Source organism: Peromyscus californicus, unplaced genomic scaffold (assembly GCF_007827085.1).
Source record: "Peromyscus californicus insignis strain IS unplaced genomic scaffold, ASM782708v3 Scaffold_14__1_contigs__length_90479793_seg_2, whole genome shotgun sequence".
Classification (NCBI taxonomy): domain Eukaryota; kingdom Metazoa; phylum Chordata; class Mammalia; order Rodentia; family Cricetidae; genus Peromyscus; species Peromyscus californicus.
The window spans coordinates 62,650,814-62,675,226 of NW_026294436.1; the positions used below are offsets into that span (position 1 = coordinate 62,650,814).

The window sequence follows — 24,413 nt, forward strand, 5'->3', positions numbered from 1 at the left end:
TAGCCAATAGAATGCATCATTCCCAAGTTCAGAATATGCAGATCAGTAATGAGGTCTCTCCAATTCCCAAAGCTGAATTTCCATAGAATGATTACCAACTGTTGGGAATTTATCTGCCAATTAGTGACATCCCTGCATTCTCAGATTTAATTAGAATTCTATTCCACACTAATGAAAATTTATTAAAACAAGCAAGCTTATGTAAGCAAGGCTTTCTGTCACATAGTCGCAATGAAGCAAAACCCCAAATGATGGGTCATGCAATACACACTTGGTACACAGGATGGCACTGTGGCTCTTTGCACTAACTGTCCTGGCACCACTGAGATCTTTTTGTCCTTGAGCAAAATACAACTTTGCACCTAATTCTAAAAAAAGGCAAGCAAGCAAGGGAAGGAAGGAAGGAAGGAAAGAAGGAAGGAAGGAAGGAGGGAGGGAGGGAGGGAGGGAGGGAGGGAGGGAGGGAGGGAGAGAGAGAAAGAGAGAGAGAAAGAAAAAGAAAGAAAGAAAGAAAGAAAGAAAGAAAGAAAGAAAGAAAGAAAGAAAGAAAGAAAGAAAGAAAGAAAAGAAAAGAACATTTATTTGGGGAGAGAGGGCACCAGGTATCAGAGTCAGTTCTCTCCTTCCACTTAGTAGTTCCAGGGATCAAATTCAAGACATCAGGCTCTGTGGCACATGCAGAGCTCTGCCTGATCAGCCATTTCATCTCATCAGCTCCTAATTCTTAGTAAATCAAGAATTCTACCGCTTACACAAGATATAGTCCAACTTCCGCTTCCACCCAAACTGCTAGTGTGTGAGCTTGGCTCCTCCTGAGTGTCCTCACATTCTTCTGTGGCAAGGGGCCAGAGCACTCACGTGAGCTTCTCATTTTTCTGTGATTTTCTCTAGCCCAGATACCACGCAGCTGCTCTCCATCACACCTGTTTCGGAACTGAGCTTCGAAGCTCTTCATGGTTTCTCAAAACCAGTAAACACAGAAGCAAAAATGGCTCCCCAAGTACTGCTTTCTAACGCTGAAGTTTGTGAGAACGTACCTTGCACTTTGTGAGAATGAGACAGTGACAGATTAGGCGAGCCAGTGTTGGGGAGCAGCAAACTTCAACCAACCCGAAAGTCAGGTTCAATCGCTTTGAAGTGAAGCAGAGATCTGGGCAGGGAACAAGGAGATACTGTCAAGGGTCTAGTATTTTTTGTCAATCAACACAGAGCTAACAAATGATAAACTGTATTTTAAAAGCAGGGTTACAGTGCAAGAATCAGCAGCCTAGAAGCAAGAACTCGATACTAAAGTCTGAGGCTCCAGGGAAATTTCCATCCAATGAGTATATGGGGACAATTTCATTCGGAAACGTGAGCAATAAGGAGCAAGGAAAGTTGGCAGGAGTCTGTAATCACAGCAGTTGGGAACTAGAGGTAGGGGGCTCAGGAGATCAAGGCCATCCTCAGCTACATAGTGAGTCAGAGGCCAGCCAGTCTGAGCTATGAGACTCTCTCAGAAAAAGAAAGATAGGGAGAGAGGGAGGGAGGGACAGAAGGAAGTGGGGAGAAGGAGGTGGAGAGAGGGGAGCAATAATTGGTGGAGAAGGAAGCTATGTAACCATTTGTATGGTCATGGGTTCTACAATGCAAAGGTGTAAATTTATTAATAACAACTTTATCTTTGCTCTTGAGTGTTTATTTTTCTTCATATAAAGTACCAGATCTCCTTTTAAACTCCATGGGTCTAAGGGTCTACCCTCAGCTTGGTGGGGCTGGTATGTCCTGTCCCAGTATCACAAGGGAGTAACCTGTCCATGTAGGAGTTGTGACAATGTCTGCTGCTGCTGCTGTGGAGATGACTGTCTCCCAGCCCCACCTCAGCTCTTCCGATTCTGCCCGCATTCCAGCTGGCCCCTCCTGGGAAGTCTGCACTGTTCTGCCTTCACTATGGGAACTCCACCACAGGATATGTGATCTCACGATATCAAGAGACCCTTGTCTTGTCCTTCCACCCGTCTCATTTTCCTGTCTTTCTCCATGTTACCAGGACCCCGTCTCTGCCCATCTCATCAATCTATGGCAATGAGGAAAAGTTATGGTTCCAATTTCCTCTTCCACTGTTAGGTTTTTAGTTTGAATGACATCTGCTGACTGGGACTGGACATGGTGGTGTCCACCTGTAATCTTAGCACTTGAGAGGTGGAAACACGAAGAGCAGGAGTTCAAGTCTATCCTTGGCTACACAGTAAACCCAAAAGTTCAAGATGGGTGTGGGCTGCACAAGATCCTTTCTCAAAACAAAGCTCTCTTATTTCACTCAGTTGGGGAAAACAACACAACCATTAGATACAATTATAGCACAGATAAACACTTGTAGGAGTTGGTGAGTTCCAGTAATTTCCCCAGGATCACAAAGCTAGTAAGTGATGAAGACAAGATTTGACCACTCTGAATGGCATATGTTTGTGATCCCAGCACTTGGGAAGTGGAGACAGAGGACCAGGAGTTCAAGGTCATCCTTCACTACATAGTAAGCTTGAGGCCTACCTGGGCTATATAAGACCCTATCTCAAAAAACGAAAAGGATTTAAACCTAAGCCCGCCTGATTTTCGAGCGGCAGGCCCTCTATTGGACACTAAGCTGCTATTTTTTTGTTTGTTGTTTCAGGTATGATGAAAACGGCTTTGTTAAAATAGTTGAAGCAAATTTCATAGTGTGGGAAATTCATGGCAGGAACGACTATACCTTTAATTATACTATGAAGCAGGTAGGACATCGTTGAATTTAAACAGAACTTAACATGCAATTAAACATATTCTCCTGATTTTTTTATTTATATGTAAATTATCTAAGGGAAGTGAAACCAAACCATAATAAATAAAAGATTATGTCAACTCTGTATTAAAGTCAATGACTACTGAGACCCATCTCTGTAAAAGGGGCTGTTGTCCCATAAAACAGGCAGAAGAAAGGTCAAAAAAAAAACAAAACAAAACAATGTAACAGCAGGATGATGCAATTATATGTGAGTATTTTCTCTTCTGTCCGAACTGTGTTCACTGTTTAATTATTTATAGGTCCGCCTTTGGCTTTAAGACATTGGTGCTAAATCAAATGGGTGCTCTTTTTTTTTTAAGATTTATTTATTTATTATGTATACAGTGTTCTGTTTGCATGCATGCCTGCAGGCCAGAAGAGGGAGCCAGATCTCATTACAGATGGTTGTGAGCCATCATGTGGTTGCTGGGAATTGAACTCAGGACCTCTGGAAGAACGGCCAGTGTTTTTAACCTCTGAGCCATCTCTCCAGCCCCAAATGGGTGCTCTTTAGGTTCATCTTTCTCCATGGCTTTGCATCATTTGACCCTACTGACTCCTCATTCCCTTCCATCCTCCAAGACCAGCTGATGTCGGCCTCCTGGACCATCCTCCTACTCTGCCTTTTGCAATCACTCTTCCTACGCCCTGTGGGGTGTTTGTTTGTTTGTTTGTTTGTTTGTTTTTGTCTTGAAGCCTTCCCATGGATATAGAGCCTTCTAGAAGTTGACAGCATGGATTTCCTGAGAGTCCCTTGAGATCTCAGGCCCAAAGAAAACCAGAGTGACTCCTTTCTATGTGACAATTTTTCACCTTAGAGATTAATTATTGGAGATATACCACCCACCTAGAGGGCAACCAGGAAAACTTCATTATACTGGACCACTGTGAGAACTCAGTCTTTCAATTATATAACCAAACAAATCCATCCCACCACACATTCCCCTGGGGTTGTTCAGCATCCAATATGGAAGACCTTGTGGTCTACCTCTTTCCCATTGATACATGATTAAATTACTCGTGTGTATGTGTGTGTGTGTTTGTACATTTGTATGGGTATGCACATGCACATGAGTACATGTGTGTGGAGGCCAGAGAACAACCCTTTCATCCATTGCATAGAGGCATTGCTGAGAGGAAAAAAAAAAAACTATAAACAAAGACTACATTTCCCAGACCCTTTTTTGTGGAGCCATGACTGGTTCTCATGACTGCAATGTGAGCAGGAAGTCTATCTATCATTCTCCCATGGACCTCCATACTTCCTGTCACATTATTCATTACAGTATCCGCTGTGAATGGACTAGACATGAACTGAAAGAAATAATCCAGAGGAGGAACTTCAAGGAGCCACCATGTAAATGCCCGGCTTCTTAATTCATGCTTCAAGGAGGGCCGCTCACAAGATATGTGTAACCAGGGACAACTGAGTTAGGCTTTGTATAATCCAGAATTAAACCTTTGATTGGGTGTGATGAGACCCACCTGTAATCCTAACACTTGGGAAATGAAGAAAGGAAGACCAATTCAAAGTCATATGTAGGTACTTATCAGGTTGTAGGCTAGCCCGGGCTATCTCTGTCTCAGATAACAAATGAGCCATTTTGTTTCAGTGAAGCTGAAACAAAGTAGAGCTCTTGCCTAGTGTGCTGGGTTAGAGTCTTAACATCACAAAGCAGGCGTGGTGGCACACACCTTTAATCACAGCACTCAGGGAGGCAGAGACAGGTGGGTCTCTGAATTTGAGGCCAGCCTGGTCTACAGAGTAAGTTCCAGGACAACCAGAGCTACACAGAGAAACCCTTTCTGAGAAAAACCAACCAACCAAACAAACAACCAAACAAACAAACAAGATTCCTAACATCACACTACAAAGAAGCAGACTTTGCTCACGTCCACCGCTGTGAACAGTGCAGACCTGGGATTGCACAGAGCCATTAGACTCGAATGTGAGTCCAGACGTCACAGCTCCCCCACAGTGCTGCAGCCCTCCTGCCAATCCTGCTCCTCCTTGACTTCCTGTTTGTCCTCACATAGCTGAGACACGATCCTGGTGAACCCTTTGCTTCTCCCTCTCGGTCATTACCAGTCTTCTTCCCTTCTTTCTCTCTCCATAGCTTATTCTGTCACTGGCTCTCTCCCCCAGGTGTGATTCCTGCATGCTGCCATGGCAACTGTAAATGCTCATCTTTCTTTTGCCCTGCCCGTGCCTGTGTCTGGGCTGCTGGTCACACACACACAGGACATATATGACAATACCTGGAACTAAGCTAGCTGGATCATTCGACTAAAAGAGATTTCAGTCTAGTGACTGACAATGTAAACCACTGTACTAGGCATTTAAAGAGTGTGTCCCCTCCAGGGCACAGAAGTGATTTACTTCATACAGGACCACTCAATGAGGGAAAGACAGTCTACTGAACAAATAGTGCTGGGTAAACTGATCTCACACACGCACACGCGCGCGCGCACACACACACGCACACGCACACGCACACGCAAAGTGCAGGGGCTGGAGAGATGGCTCAGTGGTGGAGAGTGCAGGCCGCTCTTGCAGAGGATTCCAGTTCAGTTCCCAGCGCCCACAAGGTGGTTCACAACCTGTGACTCCAGTCCCAGGAGATCTGACCCCTTCTGGCCACGGTGGGCATTGCATACTCATGGTGCACAGACATACAGTCAGGCAAACACTAATGGAACTCTCCATTAGTGTTTAAAAAAAAAACACAATGGAACTCTCATCTAATATCGTGTGCAGACAGTAATTCAAAATGGATCTGTGGTCTAAATCTAAGACCCCAAACATTTTCTTTTTTTTTTTTTTCATTATTTATTTTTCAAGACAGGGTTTCTCTGTGTAGCTTTGGAGCCTGTCCTGGAACTCACTCTGTAGCCCAGGCTGGCCTTGAACTCACAGAAATCCGCCTGCCTCTGCCTCCCGAGTGCTGGGATTAAAGACGTGCGCCACCACCGCCCGGCTAAACATTTTCTTAGAAGAAAATGAGGGATAAAAATCACCCCAAAATTGATTTGGGCAATGATTTATTGGCTATGATATCAAGTCACAGATGAAAGAATGAGAGAGGAAGAGAAAAGAGGGGGCGAGGGAAAAGGGAAGGAAAGAAATGGGAGAGGGAGGGAGATAGGGAGAGAGAGAGAGAGAGAGAGAGAGAGAGAGAGAGAGAGAGAGAAAGAGAGAAGGGAGCAAAAAGAGAAGGGGAAGAAAAGGGAAGGGATGACAAAGTGGATGTCATGAAAATCTAAAACTTGTGTATATCAGAAGACACAAGAATGCTGGGCGGTGGTGGCACACGTCTTTAATCCCAGCACTTGGGAGGCAGAGGCAGGCGGATCTCTGTGAGTTTGAGGCCAGCCTGGGCCACAGAGTGAGTTCCAGGAGAGCCAGGGCTGTCACACAGAAAAACCCAGTCTGAAAAACAAACAAACAAAAAACACAAGAGTAGAAAGACAACCCAGAGAATGGAACAAAGCATTCGCAGATCATATATTTGATAGGAGAATGTCCAGAACACACAGTAAACTCCCGTAATTCAACAACTAAACAACCCAATTGGGGGGGGGGCAAAGGACTCGAATAGACATTTCTCCAAGGACAATGTACAAATGTCTAGTTGACAGCTGAGAACATTCAGGAAATGTAAATTAGATCCACAGTGAGACACTATTTCACGCACACCGGCATCACAAGAATAAAGACAAGCAATAAGCACCAGCAGTGGAGGAGAAATGAGGACAGACACGTCAGTGGGGTGTAAAGGGCACCTGCATGCTGGGAGACAGACAGCAGTCAATGAGATTTCAAAGCACGACCGCCAGTGCCTATCACCCATGCCTGTATGCTCAAGAGTGGAAAGAATGTTCTCCAGGGTGTTGTGTACACACGTGTGCACAGTACTACCTACAGTAGCCAAGGCTATAAGGAAAGGGAGAGAGGGGAATCTTGTTTAACAGCCATCAAATGGTGTATCGAAAGATGTTGAGGGATAAGACTACAATGTGTGGAGATGCACTATCTGGTGAGGAGTGATGCCTAGAAGAGCCAGAAGGTGATTGTTTGGAGAATGGAAAAGCCGGGGAGACTTTCAGAGAAGCTTGTTAGGACTCCCAGAAACAGTCCAGATTTTTTTTTTTAAATTAGGGGTAGAAGGGTTTTCGCAGTTGTGTGTGTTTGTTTTGGCATCTGTGTTTGGTTTTGTTTGTTTGTTTGTTTCGTTTTTTTTCAGGTTCAGAAGGGTTTAAAATAAAAGGAAGGGATTTGTGCTATGGAAAATAGTCTGATAATTCTTCCTAAGATTCTACCGAAATTCTCACATGACCTAGCAACTCCAGTTTCACAGGAAGGCCCAACGGATACAGAAGCTCACCATCAAGTCTGTGACCTGAGTTCAGTCCCCCCAGGACCCACACAGTGGCAGGAAGGAACCCACAAGTTGTCTGTCCTCTGGCATCCACATTCACCCTACAGCATGCACTTGCACACATGTACACCTGCACACACAAATGTAATTTTTAAAAAAGAATTAAAAGCAAGGACTCAGATACTTCTATACCAATGTTCTGTGAGCACTCTACATGATAACAACAACAAAAAAAAATGAAACAGTCAACTCGAGGGACCAACGGATAAAATGTATTCTACACTTGCAGTGGGATGTGGCCTAGCTGTAAAAAGGAAGGAAATTCTCACACACGTTATACCATGGATGGCCTGTGAGGGCATTATGCTAAATGAAACAAAGCTAGTTGTGGGCAAATATTGTGCTTGTAAACATTAGTTAGTTTAAAAAAAAAAAATGAGCAGAAAGTAAACTTTGGTTGCCAGGGGCTGCAGGGAGAATGGAGTGAGGATCTGTTTGACTCAGTGCTGGCAGGTAGTACTAGGAATGAACCTGATGCCACCAAATTGAACATTTTCAGTGTTTAAAACTATTGCATTTAAGGAGTGAAAAAAAAACTGTACTTTATTTAAATGAAAGTTTTTTTTAAAAAAGACAAATTTTTCAGTGGTATCAAGATATATTAGACACTCCAAAACAAGCCAATGCGAAGCCTTCTCCATGATCTTATGTGGCCATCTTTTGTCAGAGTGGCTGTATAAATGAAGCACAGACGTTTAAGTCCATGATAGAGGAAAACAAGGACCTCCCACTGGATGACGTCTGGGGGCCTCAGGTAAGAAAAGGACTGAATTTGGCATTTGAGATTAACAAAAGCTTGATGGAAACACTTCGGATCTAAATTGCTTAGGGTAAATCAAATACTACTTTGCAATTATTTCAAAATTTCTTGTCTGTAATTTGATTTTTTTTTCTGTGTACAAATTTAATATTCACTGCTGAAAAATCTTCATTTGAGTGTTATCAAAAGACCAGTATACATAAAAGTATGGAGACTGAGCCTTTGAAAAGACTAGTTGTCTTGCGGGGCTGGGGAGATGGCACATGGTTAAGAGTACACAGTGCTCCTACAGAGTAGAAGTCTGTTCCCAGCACCATGTTTGGAGGCTCTAAAATGCCTGTAACCCTAGGTCTACAGGAACATGATATCTCTGGCCTCCACAGGCACATACACATGCACACACACCTGCACATGTACATGCACACACACCTGCACATGTACATGCACACATACACACACACACACACACACACACACACACACACTTAAAAAATAATAATAAAAATAAATGTTTTAAGAAGAAAAATAAGATGACCTATTTATTTCTTTATTTAAAAATGAAGTAGTCTGTGAGGTCTCCCCTGGCCATGATTCCCATGAGAGGGCCCCCACCCCCCCACCCCACCCCACCCCACCCCGATTTTCTCCAGTATTATGGACATTTATGACTAGCTGGCACATTATGCAGCCTAGTTTAAAAGTCTTATTACCTAGCTGGCCAACTACAATGTAAATACTAAGGGCTGGAGAGATGGCTTGGCAGTTAAGAATATGTGCTGCTCTTGCAGGAGACCTGAGTTCTGTTCCCAGAACCCATGTCAGATGGCTCCTATAAACTTCAAGGCCTAGAACTTCAGCTTTAGGGGATCCAGTGCCCTCTTCTGGCCTCCAGTCATACAAAGACACACATAATTCAAGCTAAAAAATAAATCTTAACCAAAAGCAAAAATAAAATAAAATGCAAGCTCCAAGAGAGAAGGGAATTTTGTTCTTCTACTCACTCTGTATTCACAGTCCCTAACTCACTGTAGATAATTAATATGAATTTATAGAACTAATGAATAGTTAATGTATTACTACATTATGTATTTATAGAACTAATTAATAAACTATAGCTCATCCACCTCTACTAAGGAATACTTATTACTTCAGATCATGAGGAATTAAAATAATAATGGATTCAGTTCAAACCAAACTTGCTTTCCTGGTTATTTTTGTTGTTTTTTAAAAGGCACCCAAGGGTCTGGGGTTGAACAAAGGTGCAAAGAACACTGTAAGAACAAATCTTACAGAGGGCATCTCAGTACTCTGAGATACCATTCAACAACAACGTACACGAGGAAGCAATGGGTAGCTTGGTGGTTAGCAATCATGGAATTTGCCTGAATCAGCATGAAATAGTCTGGTGGTTCTCAAGCTTCAGCAGACATCAGGAATGATTCTCCGGGAGGCTTGTTGAAATAGATAACTTGATCTCACCTGAGTTTCTGATTCAGTAGATCTGAAGGAGGGCCCCAAATTTTGCCCCTCCCCCTTCTCCTCTTGGCTCCACTCTACCCTCCTCCCTTCCCTTTCTTTCTCTACCCAACACTGGAGATTAAACCCGGGGCCTTGTGTGAGCTATGCAAGTGTCTGAGCGACAATCCAGCCCCTAAACTTGCATTTCTAAAAGTCCCAAATGAAGCTGGCATTGCTGATCTAGGGACTATGCCTAGGAAACCACTGAAATAGTTTACAACCTGCAAAGATTGCCGAGGGAGCATGTTGGGTCCTCAATCTCCAGAGCTCATCGTGAGCAGCATGAACCCAGCTACAATCTGGGTAGTGTGGAAAGCTGGTTCTTAATGATTCTAACTAAACCCTGGGAAATAAGGCTGCTCCTACTGCAGGGCATCACAGCATATTAACTCATCCTTGCAACCAGGGACCCTTTCTTCCTGGGACATATAGCTACAGAGAAACAGAGAGCCTCCAATTCTCACAGCTGCGCTGTCTGCCCTTTCTGCTTCTGAGAGGATGAGTGGCATATTTATCTGAGGAGTTGGAGTTGGACTTTTTTGTCGGGACCATTGGATCTTGGCCGATAGCTTAGGTTTGCTTCTAACTAGCTCTTATAACTCAAATTAATCCATTATTAATTTACTTTCTGCCTCATGGCTTTATTACCTCATCTCCATAGTGCCCATCCTGCCCAATCTGCATCTCCACTCGTCTCTCTCACATGCCCAGATTCCTCCTCCTACTTCCTCTATCTCTACCAGGAAGTCCCGCCTATACCTCCTGCTTAGCTATTGACCATTAGCTTTTAATTAAACCAATCACAGTGACACATCTTCACACAGTGTAAAGGAGTCTCCCACAACAAGAAGTAGCTCTAGGCACTGTAAGTTCTCAGAGAAAAACATCTGAAAGACTCACAAGCAAAAGTGGCATTTCTGTAAGTCTTTGAGTCCATGTTGTAATAGATTGGAACAGCACCATCTGCAGGGCTGACTGCTTTTCTGTGATACAGGATGGGGTCTGAATCTCTGAACATGACTGAGAGGTCCTTGGCTAGAAATGGAGTGAATTTGGGAGTCTAGGGGAGATTTGTTTTGTCAGACACCAAATAGCTTGACCAAGTGATGGCTTACAAATGAAAAGGGAGGGGGCAGGGGGAGTCCAACAATATGACAGGAAGCATCAAATGTGACACAGAAAGAGGAGCATCCATTGGTAAGTATCATCCTTTGTATTAAGAAATAACGAAGAGGGGGCTGGAGAGAAGACTCAGAGATCAAGAGCACTGGCTGCTCTTCCAGAGGTCCTGAGCTCAATTCCCAGCAACCACATGGTGGCTCACAACCCTCTGTAATGAGATCTGGTGCCCTCTTCTGGCATGCAGGCATACATGCAGGCAGAACACTGTACACATGATAAATTTTAAAAATGCACACAATGATGCAGGTAAACAGGTCCTGGTGACAAGGCCCCTTTGTGATGATGAGCAGATGCCTAGTTCTCACACATAGTGCAAATGTCTCACATTCTTTTAATCAAGTTCGTGGCTCCATTCATTTACCAACTCAGTAGACAAGAATTCCCATAGTCCAGAAAATACTTTATATTTTCTTTCTTTCTTTCTTTCTTCTTTTGTCTTTTGAGACAGGGTCTCTCTACATATCCCTGGCTATCTGGGAACCCACTATATAGACCAGACTGAACTCAGACTCAGAGATCCACCTGCCTCTGCCTCTCCAGTGCTGGGATTAAAGCATGTGCCACCATGCCCAGCATATTTTGCATTTTCAAGTTAGTTTACATAAAAAACTATGAACCTTTCATTGGTTCTTCATTCATATATACCCCACATACTGTTTTATAAATGTGCCAGACATGCAGTGACAGAAAGGTAAACAGAGGTGAGAAATGGTAGAAGATATGGATTTTACTACTAGTTTTGCATTTCATCATAATGAATAGTTATACTTCATTAGATTGAACACATAAGCATCATATGAAATTATAGCATAACTCACCTCCAATACCTAGTATATTGAAGATAGATTATACTCATGATAGCACTGCCTCGAAATGTAGAGGCAATAAAGAAATCAAGAAGTAAATACCATCAGATAAATCAAGTGCTATTTATTCAATAACTATAAGTAGAATTTAGCTGCCATAAGCATCCATGATATGGAAATAAGTATATGATCCAGGATAGATGGAAGTATAAACTTCCAGACCCAAATAAACTTGCCAGGTGGTACGGTTATGGGTAACAGTCATTCTAAGTGGGTGAAATCCTATCCATTCCTAGAGGAGCCCAGTGGTCTCACTCTAAGGGCAATCCTACCCATACAGGATTAGACCCGCCTTGCACATGGGCTGAGCCAGACCTCTGCCTTGATGTTAGAGCAATATCCATAGCAAACATATCCCTTTATAGCCTTTACCCCTGCTGAAAAACTAACCGTCATCTGTGTCCAGGGAGGCTCCTGTTCCCACACTCCTACTTGACATCCTGGTCTTTTACCAAACTAAGGATATCTTGGTCGATGTGAGACATCCCTTCAGAAGTTCCCCTGGGCCATGAGTGAGGGTTGGTAGGGGATGTTCACGGCACTCTCAGGTACCACAATGGTAGAATAGAAAGGGGTAACCAAGCCGGGCGGTGGTGGCGCACGCCTTTAATCCCAGCACTCGGGAGGCAGAGGCAGGCGGATCTCTGTGAGTTCGAGGCCAGCCTGGTCTACCAGGAAAGGCGCAAAGCCACACAAAGAAACCCTGTCTCGAAAAACCAAAAAAAAAAAAAAAAAAAAAAAAAAAAAAAGAAAGGGGTAGCCATTGCATCTTTTAGTGATTTTCCAAGATAAAGATATAAGAATCTGAGCTGGAAGGAAAGATGAGTGGGTAGGAGCACCGGCTGCTCTTGCAGAGGACCTGGTCTTGGTTCCCAACATTCACAAGGCAGCTCACAAGCACCTGTAACTCCAGTTTCTGGGGTCCTGATGCTCTCTTCTGACCTACACAGGTAGTGCGTGTATATGCAGGCAAAGTACTCATTCACATAAAATTAAAATAAATAAATCTCACACGTATGAATCGGATTTTGTTAAAGTCAGAAAGTAACTTATTTTTTTATCTTTGCTTCTTGCTCAGAACTATAAGACTTGTTTTTCTTATGCTGTTGGGAAGCCGGGAGACCTAAACCAACCGTATGAGATTTTAAACCATTCTAATAAAAACCATTTACTATGGCCCATGGACCATTCCGGAATGTATGTGTTTCGTGTGAAAATCTTGGATCCAAATTTTAGGTGAGAATAAATGTTTTATGACACTTTTCCCTTAAGATTAGTTTTTTTTTATTTTGTTTTTGTTTAATTTGATGCCAACTAAACATCTAATTTTTGTTATCCTTGTTATTTATATGTTTGCTTTTCACTTTGTAGTAATCATAGCAAATACTCTAAGGAAGCAGGAGATCTCACATCAACTGTTAATTGGATCACTTGGTTTAAAATTCCGTTCTGGTATTATGTCCTCTTACCACACGTATTTGTTATTTTTCCTGCTGACATGACCAAACACCAGACAAGAAGCACATAAAAGAGGAAGGATGTATTTTGGTTCAGAGTTTGAGAGTGAAATCTATCCTGGCAATAACGGCATAGCAGCCCAAGAGTGAGGCAGCCAGTCAACAGGCGCAGACAGGAAGCACAGAGCAACAGATGTCGGTGGGCTCAACTCTCTTTTCCCATGGACCCCGGCCTATGCAATTGTGCCAGCCATGTTTAATGTGGGTCTTCCTCAGCCAGGCATTTCTGGAAACATCCTCCTAGATATTCCCATAGGTGTGTTTCCATGGTGATTCTAAATCCAGTCAGGCTGATGATGAAGATTAACCATCACACCTAGCATGTGCAAGGCCCTGGGTTCCATCCTAGCACAGTAAGAAAAAAGAGCAAATGGAAACCCATGTGCTTAGCCGTGGGAGACAGATTCATACAATACCATGTGGACCGTATCAAGCAGTAATAATTGAGTGGGAGTCTAGCAATTGGCACTATGTTTTGAGTTCTGTGGGCTTTTCTGCTTCAAGATGAGAGGTACAGAACTTTGACACTGTGAAGCATCACAGTGTGTTTCTTCCCTCCCATTACATGGCATCCAAACACTCCTCACCCCTCAACTCTTCACAATGATCTGTCTTTTGGTACGCTAATAAGTTCATTGATGACTGGCAGCACTTAGGTAGTTTCAGATGCAGGCTGATCAATGGAAAGACCAAAGAATAATTAAGAGAATTATGATTTTTTAAGTCCTACACCCATAAGCCTCCAGTGTATTTCCAAGGAGGCTGGGAGTTCCTAAGAAGATCAACAGAGAGGATTTCCTTCAGAAGTTCTGAGTGCTGCATATTTCTCTCCTGCACACAGGGATGAAAATGCTTCCTCCCAAGCAAGGGAACCATTCCAGTTCAGAGGCAGCTTAAACAGTGCACTGGCAATGGACTGGCTACAGAGTGATGTCATAACGGAAGGAGGCTCTTGCCAATGCCAGGAGAAAACATGGACACCTTCTGGTGTCTTCCCTTATGTACCCCCTGAAAGGAAACTAGACTTTGTCAGGATAGCAGTCCTAGCCTGGCACCCCAGCTACTCAGGGCGCCGAGTCCACTAGATCCTCTTGATCCCAGGAGTTCAAGACCAGTCTGGATAAAGGTCTCAACATAACAAATAAATTTATCAATTAATAAGGAAACTAGGCTTGAGTCATGATACTAAAAATCACTCTGCTACTTCAAGGGTGAGATAATCTCAAAAGAAAAAGAGTGTGTGAAACTAGCCAGGGATCCAGGATTTGAGAGATGGTTGGTAAGCGATCAAACAGAGAAAGTGTTGCCTAAATCCTGAAAGGTCATGGGAAACCTGCACCGAGATGGAGTGTGTAACACACCCAGGCCATCTTCTGGGTGCTGAGAGCTAATATTTGGGCACTTAATACGTGAGACTCTCAGCCATGAAAATGGTCACATAAATTTTTTAACGTATTTTCATTCCCTTTTAATAATTTCATACATGCATCCAATGGATTTTGATCATATTTATTTGCCCCTCACTCCTCCCTCTAACTCCTTCCAGATCCAGCGCCCTCCCACCCCAGGTCATGTCTTTTTTTTTTTTTCCTTAAATGGACCACTGATTCTAGTTTGTGCTGCCTGCATACTCATGGGTGTGGGGCTCTCCATTGGACTATAGTTAACCTACCAGGGGCCATACCATTAGAGAGAACTGGCTCCCCTTCCCTCAAAAGCCATCAACTGTCAATGGCTCCTCATCTAGGGATGGGGGCCATGACCCGCTTCTCTCCGCATACTGAAATGTTGACTCATTTGATCGTGTACAGCTCTTATACAAGCGACCACAGCTGCTGAGTTCTTGGGTGCAGAGCCTGTTACGTCTACAAGACACCCTTTGACCATGGTACTCCTGTCCTTTGACCCATCTCCTCCTCAACAGTCCCTGGATTTGGCAGGAAGGAGTATGATATAGATGTCCTATTTGTGACGGAGCACCCCAAAAACCCCGAAAAGTAATCTCTGCACTTTGACCAGTAATAAGTTTCTCTATTAACTGCCATCCACTGCACAAAGAAATGTCTCTGATGGGGTCCGAGGGCTGCACTAATCCATGGGTATAAATACACAAATTTAGCAGGCAATGGGTACTATGTCCATTTAGCAAATAGTAATAAGTTCACCCCTGGGTCCTATGAGCTCCCCAACCTTGGGTTCTTGGCCAGATTTACAGCGCCAGTCAGCATTTCCTCTCATGGCATAAGCCCAAAACTACTAAGGGATCATTAGTGAGGGGGAAAGTGCGATCTTAATGAAGGGATCATGGGGGGGAGTGCGATCTTAATGAAGGGATCATTAGTGGGGGGAAAGTGCGATCTTAATGAAGGGATCATGGGGGGGAGTGCGATCTTAATGAAGGGATCATTAGTGGGGGGGAGTGCGATCTTAATGAAGGGATCATTAGTGGGGGGAGTGCGATCTTAATGAAGGGATCATGGGGGGGAGTGCGATCTTAATGAAGGGATCATTAGTGGGGGGGGGAGTGTGATCTTAATGAAGGGATCATTAGTGGGGGAAGTGCGATCTTAATGAAGGGATCATTAGTGGGGGGGAGTGCGATCTTAATGAAGGGATCATGGGGGGGGGGAGTGCGATCTTAATGAAGGGATCATGGGGGGGGAGTGCGATCTTAATGAAGGGATCATTAGTGGGGGGGAGTGCGATCTTAATGAAGGGATCATTAGTGGGGGGGAGTGTGATCTTAATGAAGGGATCATTAGTGGGGGGGAGTGCGATCTTAATGAAGGGATCATGGGGGAGTGCGATCTTAATGAAGGGATCATTAGTGGGGGGAGTGCGATCTTAATGAAGGGATCATGGGGGGGGAGTGCGATCTTAATGAAGGGATCATTAGTGGGGGGGGAGTGCGATCTTAATGAAGGGATCATTAGTGGGGGGGAGTGCGATCTTAATGAAGGGATCATTAGTGGGGGGGAGTGCGATCTTAATGAAGGGATCATGGGGGGAGTGCGATCTTAATGAAGGGATCATGGGGGGGAGTGCGATCTTAATGAAGGGATCATTAGTGGGGGGAGTGCGATCTTAATGAAGGGATCATTAGTGGGGGGGGAGTGCGATCTTAATGAAGGGATCATGGGGGGGGGGAGTGCGATCTTAATGAAGGGATCATTAGTGGGGGGAGTGCGATCTTAATGAAGGGATCATTAGTGGGGGGGAGTGCGATCTTAATGAAGGGATCATGGGGGGGAGTGCGATCTTAATGAAGGGATCATGGGGGGGAGTGTGATCTTAATGAAGGGATCATGGGGGGGAGTGTGATCTTAATGAAGGGATCATTAGTGGGGGAGTGCGATCTTAATGAAGGGATCATTAGTGGGGGGAGTGTGATCTTAATGAAGGGATCATTAGTGGGGGGGAGTGCGATCTTAATGAAGGGATCATTAGTGGGGGGGAGTGAGATCTTAATGAAGGGATCATTAGTGGGGGGGAGTGCGATCTTAATGAAGGGATCATTAGTGGGGGGGAGTGCGATCTTAATGAAGGGATCATTAGTGGGGGGGGGAGTGTGATCTTAATGAAGGGATCATGGGGGGGGGGGAGTGCGATCTTAATGAAGGGATCATTAGTGGGGGGGAGTGTGATCTTAATGAAGGGATCATTAGTGGGGGGGGGAGTGCGATCTTAATGAAGGGATCATTAGTGGGGGGGGAGTGCGATCTTAATGAAGGGATCATGGGGGGGGAGTGCGATCTTAATGAAGGGATCATTAGTGGGGGAGTGCGATCTTAATGAAGGGATCATTAGTGGGGGAGTGCGATCTTAATGAAGGGATCATTAGTGGGGGGGAGTGCGATCTTAATGAAGGGATCATTAGTGGGGGAGTGCGATCTTAATGAAGGGATCATTAGTGGGGGGGGAGTGCGATCTTAATGAAGGGATCATGGGGGAGTGCGATCTTAATGAAGGGATCATGGGGGGGGGGAGTGCGATCTTAATGAAGGGATCATTAGTGGGGGGAGTGTGATCTTAATGAAGGGATCATTAGTGGGGGGGAAGTGTGATCTTAATGAAGGGATCATTAGTGGGGGGGAGTGCGATCTTAATGAAGGGATCATGGGGGGGGAGTGCGATCTTAATGAAGGGATCATGGGGGGGGAGTGCGATCTTAATGAAGGGATCATTAGTGGGGGAAGTGCGATCTTAATGAAGGGATCATTAGTGGGGGGGAGTGCGATCTTAATGAAGGGATCATTAGTGGGGGAGTGCGATCTTAATGAAGGGATCATTAGTGGGGGGGGAGTGCAATCTTAATGAAGGGATCATTAGTGGGGGGGAGTGCGATCTTAATGAAGGGATCATTAGTGGGGGGAGTGCGATCTTAATGAAGGGATCATGGGGGGGGAGTGCGATCTTAATGAAGGGATCATTAGTGAGGGGGGAGTGCGATCTTAATGAAGGGATCATTAGTGAGGGGGGAGTGTGATCTTAATGAAGGGATCATTAGTGGGGGGAGTGCGATCTTAATGAAGGGATCATTAGTGGGGGGGGAGTGCGATCTTAATGAAGGGATCATGGGGGGGGAGTGCGATCTTAATGAAGGGATCATGGGGGGGGAAGTGCGATCTTAATGAAGGGATCATGGGGGGGGGAGTGCGATCTTAATGAAGGGATCATTAGTGGGGGGGAGTGCGATCTTAATGAAGGGATCATGGGGGGGGAGTGCGATCTTAATGAAGGGATCATTAGTGGGGGGAGTACGATCTTAATGAAGGGATCATGGGGGGGAGTGCGATCTTAATGAAGGGATCATGGGGGGGAGTGTGATCTTAATGAAGGGATCATTAGTGGGGGGAGTGTGATCTTAATGAAGGGATCATGGGGGGAGTGTGATCTTAATGAAGGGATCATTAGTGGGGGGGAGTGCGATCTTAATGAAGGGATCATGGGGGGAGTGCGATCTTAATGAAGGGATCATGGGGGGGAGTGCGATCTTAATGAAGGGATCATTAGTGGGGGGGGAGTGCGATCTTAATGAAGGGATCATGGGGGGGAGTGTGATCTTAATGAAGGGATCATTAGTGGGGGGGAGTGCGATCTTAATGAAGGGATCATTAGTGGGGGAGTGTGATCTTAATGAAGGGATCATTAGTGGGGGGAGTGCGATCTTAATGAAGGGATCATTAGTGGGGGGAAGTGTGATCTTAATGAAGGGATCATTAGTGGGGGGAGTGCGATCTTAATGAAGGGATCATGGGGGGGGAGTGCGATCTTAATGAAGGGATCATTAGTGGGGGGAGTGCGATCTTAATGAAGGGATCATGGGGGGGGAGTGCGATCTTAATGAAGGGATCATTAGTGGGGGGGGAGTGCGATCTTAATGAAGGGATCATTAGTGGGGGGGAGTGCGATCTTAATGAAGGGATCATGGGGGGGAGTGCGATCTTAATGAAGGGATCATTAGTGGGGGGGAGTGCGATCTTAATGAAGGGATCATGGGGGGGGAGTGCGATCTTAATGAAGGGATCATGGGGGGGAGTGCGATCTTAATGAAGGGATCATTAGTGGGGGGAGTGCGATCTTAATGAAGGGATCATTAGTGGGGGGAGTGCGATCTTAATGAAGGGATCATTAGTGGGGGGAGTGTGATCTTAATGAAGGGATCATTAGTGGGGGGGAGTGCGATCTTAATGAAGGGATCATTAGTGGGGGGGAGTGCGATCTTAATGAAGGGATCATGGGGGGGGGAGTGCGATCTTAATGAAGGGATCATGGGGGGGGAGTGCGATCTTAATGAAGGGATCATTAGTGGGGGGGAGTGCGATCTTAATGAAGGGATCATGGGGGGGGAGTGCGATCTTAATGAAGGGATCATGGGGGGGGAGTGCGATCTTAATGAAGGGATCATTAGTGGGGGGGAGTGCGATCTTAATGAAGGGATCATTAGTGGGGGAGTGCGATCTTAATGAAGAGATCATGGGGGGGGAGTGCGATCTTAATGAAGGGATCATGGGGGGAGTGCGATCTTAATGAAGGGATCATTAGTGGGGGGGAGTGCGATCTTAATGAAGGGATCATTAGTGGGGGGAGTGCGATCTTAATGAAGGGATCATGGGGGGGGGAGTGCGATCTTAATGAAGGGATCATGGGGGGAGTGCGATCTTAATGAAGGGATCATGGGGGGGGAGTGCGATCTTAATGAAGGGATCATGGGGGGGGAGTGCGATCTTAATGAAGGGATCATTAGTGGGGGGGAGTGTGATCTTAATGAAGGGATCATTAGTGGGGGGAGTGCGATCTTAATGAAGGGATCATTAGTGAGGGGGAAAGTGCGATCTTAATGAAGGGATCATTAGTGGGGGGGAGTGTGATCTTAATGAAGGGATCATTAGTGGGGGGAGTGCGATCTTAATGAAGGGATCATTAGTGGGGGGAGTGCGATCTTAATGAAGGGATCATTAGTGGGGGGAGTGCGATCTTAATGAAGGGATCATGGGGGGGGAGTGCGATCTTAATGAAGGGATCATGGGGGGGAGTGCGATCTTAATGAAGGGATCATTAGTGGGGGGAGTGTGATCTTAATGAAGGGATCATGGGGGGGAGTGTGATCTTAATGAAGGGATCATTAGTGGGGGGAGTGCGATCTTAATGAAGGGATCATTAGTGGGGGGAGTGCGATCTTAATGAAGGGATCATGGGGGGGAGTGCGATCTTAATGAAGGGATCATGGGGGGGGAGTGCGATCTTAATGAAGGGATCATTAGTGGGGGAAGTGCGATCTTAATGAAGGGATCATTAGTGGGGGGAGTGCGATCTTAATGAAGGGATCATGGGGGGGGAGTGCGATCTTAATGAAGGGATCATGGGGGGGAGTGCGATCTTAATGAAGGGATCATGGGGGGGGAGTGCGATCTTAATGAAGGGATCATTAGTGGGGGGGGAGTGCGATCTTAATGAAGGGATCATGGGGGGGGGAGTGCGTTCTTAATGAAGGGATCATTAGTGGGGGGGAGTGCGATCTTAATGAAGGGATCATGGGGGGGGAGTGTGATCTTAATGAAGGGATCATTAGTGGGGGGGAGTGCGATCTTAATGAAGGGATCATGGGGGGGGGGGAGTGCGATCTTAATGAAGAGATCATTAGTGGGGGAGTGCGATCTTAATGAAGGGATCATTAGTGGGGGGAGTGCGATCTTAATGAAGGGATCATTAGTGGGGGAGTGCGATCTTAATGAAGGGATCATTAGTGGGGGGGGGTTGCGATCTTAATGAAGGGATCATGGGGGGGGAGTGCGATCTTAATGAAGGGATCATGGGGGGGGGAGTGCGATCTTAATGAAGGGATCATTAGTGGGGGGGGGAGTGCGATCTTAATGAAGGGATCATTAGTGGGGGGGAGTGCGATCTTAATGAAGGGATCATGGGGGGAAGTGCGATCTTAATGAAGGGATCATGGGGGGGAAGTGCGATCTTAATGAAGGGATCATTAGTGGGGGGGAGTGCGATCTTAATGAAGGGATCATGGGGGGGGAGTGCGATCTTAATGAAGGGATCATTAGTGGGGGGGGAGTGCGATCTTAATGAAGGGATCATGGGGGGGAAGTGCGATCTTAATGAAGGGATCATTAGTGGGGGGGAGTGCGATCTTAATGAAGGGATCATTAGTGGGGGGGAGTGCGATCTTAATGAAGGGATCATGGGGGGGGAAGTGTGATCTTAATGAAGGGATCATGGGGGGGGAGTGCGATCTTAATGAAGGGATCATTAGTGGGGGGAAGTGTGATCTTAATGAAGGGATCATGGGGGGGGAGTGCGATCTTAATGAAGGGATCATGGGGGGGAGTGTGATCTTAATGAAGGGATCATTAGTGGGGGGAGTGCGATCTTAATGAAGGGATCATTAGTGGGGGAGTGCGATCTTAATGAAGGGATCATGGGGGGGGAGTGCGATCTTAATGAAGGGATCATGGGGGGGAGTGTGATCTTAATGAAGGGATCATTAGTGGGGGGAGTGCGATCTTAATGAAGGGATCATTAGTGGGGGAGTGCGATCTTAATGAAGGGATCATTAGTGGGGGGAAGTGCGATCTTAATGAAGGGATCATTAGTGGGGGGGAGTGCGATCTTAATGAAGGGATCATTAGTGGGGGGGAGTGTGATCTTAATGAAGGGATCATTAGTGGGGGGGAGTGCGATCTTAATGAAGGGATCATTAGTGGGGGGGGAGTGCGATCTTAATGAAGGGATCATTAGTGGGGGGAGTGCGATCTTAATGAAGGGATCATGGGGGGGAGTGCGATCTTAATGAAGGGATCATGGGGGGGAGTGCGATCTTAATGAAGGGATCATTAGTGGGGGGGGAGTGCGATCTTAATGAAGGGATCATGGGGGGGGAGTGCGATCTTAATGAAGGGATCATGGGGGGGGAGTGCGATCTTAATGAAGGGATCATTAGTGGGGGGGAGTGCGATCTTAATGAAGGGATCATTAGTGGGGGGGAGTGTGATCTTAATGAAGGGATCATTAGTGGGGGGAAGTGCGATCTTAATGAAGGGATCATTAGTGGGGGGGAGTGCGATCTTAATGAAGGGATCATGGGGGAGTGCGATCTTAATGAAGGGATCATCGGGGGGGAGTGCGATCTTAATGAAGGGATCATTAGTGGGGGGGAGTGTGATCTTAATGAAGGGATCATGGGGGGGGAGTGCGATCTTAATGAAGGGATCATGGGGGGGAGTGCGATCTTAATGAAGGGATCATTAGTGGGGGGAAGTGCGATCTTAATGAAGGGATCATTAGTGGGGGGGAGTGCGATCTTAATGAAGGGATCATGGGGGGGGAGTGCGATCTTAATGAAGGGATCATGGGGGGAGTGTGATCTTAATGAAGGGATCATTAGTGGGGGGAGTGTGATCTTAATGAAGGGATCATGGGGGGGGGAGTGTGATCTTAATGAAGGGATCATGGGGGGGGAGTGCGATCTTAATGAAGGGATCATGGGGGGGAGTGCGATCTTAATGAAGGGATCATTAGTGGGGGAGTGCGATCTTAATGAAGGGATCATGGGGGGGGAGTGCGATCTTAATGAAGGGATCATGGGGGGAGTGTGATCTTAATGAAGGGATCATTAGTGGGGGGAGTGTGATCTTAATGAAGGGATCATGGGGGGGGGAGTGCGATCTTAATGAAGGGATCATGGGGGGGAGTGTGATCTTAATGAAGGGATCATTAGTGGGGGGAGTGCGATCTTAATGAAGGGATCATGGGGGGAAGTGCGATCTTAATGAAGGGATCATTAGTGGGGGGAGTGTGATCTTAATGAAGGGATCATTAGTGGGGGGGAGTGCGATCTTAATGAAGGGATCATTAGTGGGGGAGTGCGATCTTAATGAAGGGATCATGGGGGGAGTGCGATCTTAATGAAGGGATCATGGGGGGGAAGTGCGATCTTAATGAAGGGATCATGGGGGAGTGTGATCTTAATGAAGGGATCATGGGGGGGGAGTGTGATCTTAATGAAGGGATCATTAGTGGGGGGGAGTGCGATCTTAATGAAGGGATCATGGGGGGGGAGTGCGATCTTAATGAAGGGATCATGGGGGGTTGCGATCTTAATGAAGGGATCATTAGTGGGGGGAGTGCGATCTTAATGAAGGGATCATGGGGGGGAGTGCGATCTTAATGAAGGGATCATTAGTGGGGGGGAGTGCGATCTTAATGAAGGGATCATTAGTGGGGGGGAGTGCGATCTTAATGAAGGGATCATTAGTGGGGGGGAGTGTGATCTTAATGAAGGGATCATGGGGGGGGAGTGCGATCTTAATGAAGGGATCATGGGGGGTTGCGATCTTAATGAAGGGATCATGGGGGGGGGAGTGCGATCTTAATGAAGGGATCATTAGTGGGGGGGAGTGCGATCTTAATGAAGGGATCATGGGGGGGAAGTGTGATCTTAATGAAGGGATCATGGGGGGGGGAGTGCGATCTTAATGAAGGGATCATTAGTGGGGGGGAGTGCGATCTTAATGAAGGGATCATGGGGGGGGGAGTGCGATCTTAATGAAGGGATCATGGGGGGGAGTGCGATCTTAATGAAGGGATCATGGGGGGGGGGAGTGTGATCTTAATGAAGGGATCATTAGTGGGGGGAAGTGCGATCTTAATGAAGGGATCATGGGGGGGAAGTGTGATCTTAATGAAGGGATCATGGGGGGGAGTGCGATCTTAATGAAGGGATCATGGGGGGGGAGTGCGATCTTAATGAAGGGATCATTAGTGGGGGGGAGTGCGATCTTAATGAAGGGATCATTAGTGGGGGGGAGTGCGATCTTAATGAAGGGATCATTAGTGGGGGGGAAGTGTGATCTTAATGAAGGGATCATTAGTGGGGGGGAGTGCGATCTTAATGAAGGGATCATGGGGGGGGAGTGCGATCTTAATGAAGGGATCATGGGGGGGAAGTGTGATCTTAATGAAGGGATCATGGGGGGGAGTGCGATCTTAATGAAGGGATCATTAGTGGGGGGGAGTGCGATCTTAATGAAGGGATCATGGGGGGGGAGTGCGATCTTAATGAAGGGATCATTAGTGGGGGGGAGTGCGATCTTAATGAAGGGATCATGGGGGGGGGAGTGTGATCTTAATGAAGGGATCATGGGGGGGGAGTGTGATCTTAATGAAGGGATCATTAGTGGGGGGAAGTGCGATCTTAATGAAGGGATCATTAGTGGGGGGGAGTGCGATCTTAATGAAGGGATCATGGGGGGGGGAGTGCGATCTTAATGAAGGGATCATGGGGGGGGGAGTGCGATCTTAATGAAGGGATCATGGGGGGGGAGTGCGATCTTAATGAAGGGATCATTAGTGGGGGGGGAGTGCGATCTTAATGAAGGGATCATTAGTGGGGGGGAGTGCGATCTTAATGAAGGGATCATGGGGGGGAGTGCGATCTTAATGAAGGGATCATTAGTGGGGGGAGTGCGATCTTAATGAAGGGATCATGGGGGGGAGTGCGATCTTAATGAAGGGATCATTAGTGGGGGGGGAGTGCGATCTTAATGAAGGGATCATTAGTGGGGGGGAGTGCGATCTTAATGAAGGGATCATTAGTGGGGGGGAGTGCGATCTTAATGAAGGGATCATTAGTGGGGGGAGTGCGATCTTAATGAAGGGATCATTAGTGGGGGGGAGTGCGATCTTAATGAAGGGATCATGGGGGGGGGAGTGCGATCTTAATGAAGGGATCATGGGGGAGTGTGATCTTAATGAAGGGATCATGGGGGAGTGTGATCTTAATGAAGGGATCATTAGTGGGGGGGAGTGTGATCTTAA

General features: G+C 46.1%; 1 protein-coding gene across 5 annotated transcripts in view; it reads left to right on the top strand.

Annotated features, from left to right (window-relative positions):
• Window positions 1-24,413, top strand: part of Catspere (catsper channel auxiliary subunit epsilon) — a 130,029-nt gene that overhangs the window by 93,126 nt on the left and 12,490 nt on the right. For 4 of the 5 annotated variants that reach the window (XM_052737763.1, XM_052737764.1, XM_052737766.1 and 1 more), the window contains 3 exons: window positions 2,651-2,750; window positions 7,907-7,993; window positions 12,644-12,801. In XM_052737763.1, coding sequence (XP_052593723.1) covers window positions 2,651-2,750; window positions 7,907-7,993; window positions 12,644-12,801 — 345 coding nt within the window. The remainder of the gene's footprint in view (window positions 1-2,650; window positions 2,751-7,906; window positions 7,994-12,643; window positions 12,802-24,413) is intronic. The other variant, XM_052737767.1, reaches the window with a different exon arrangement.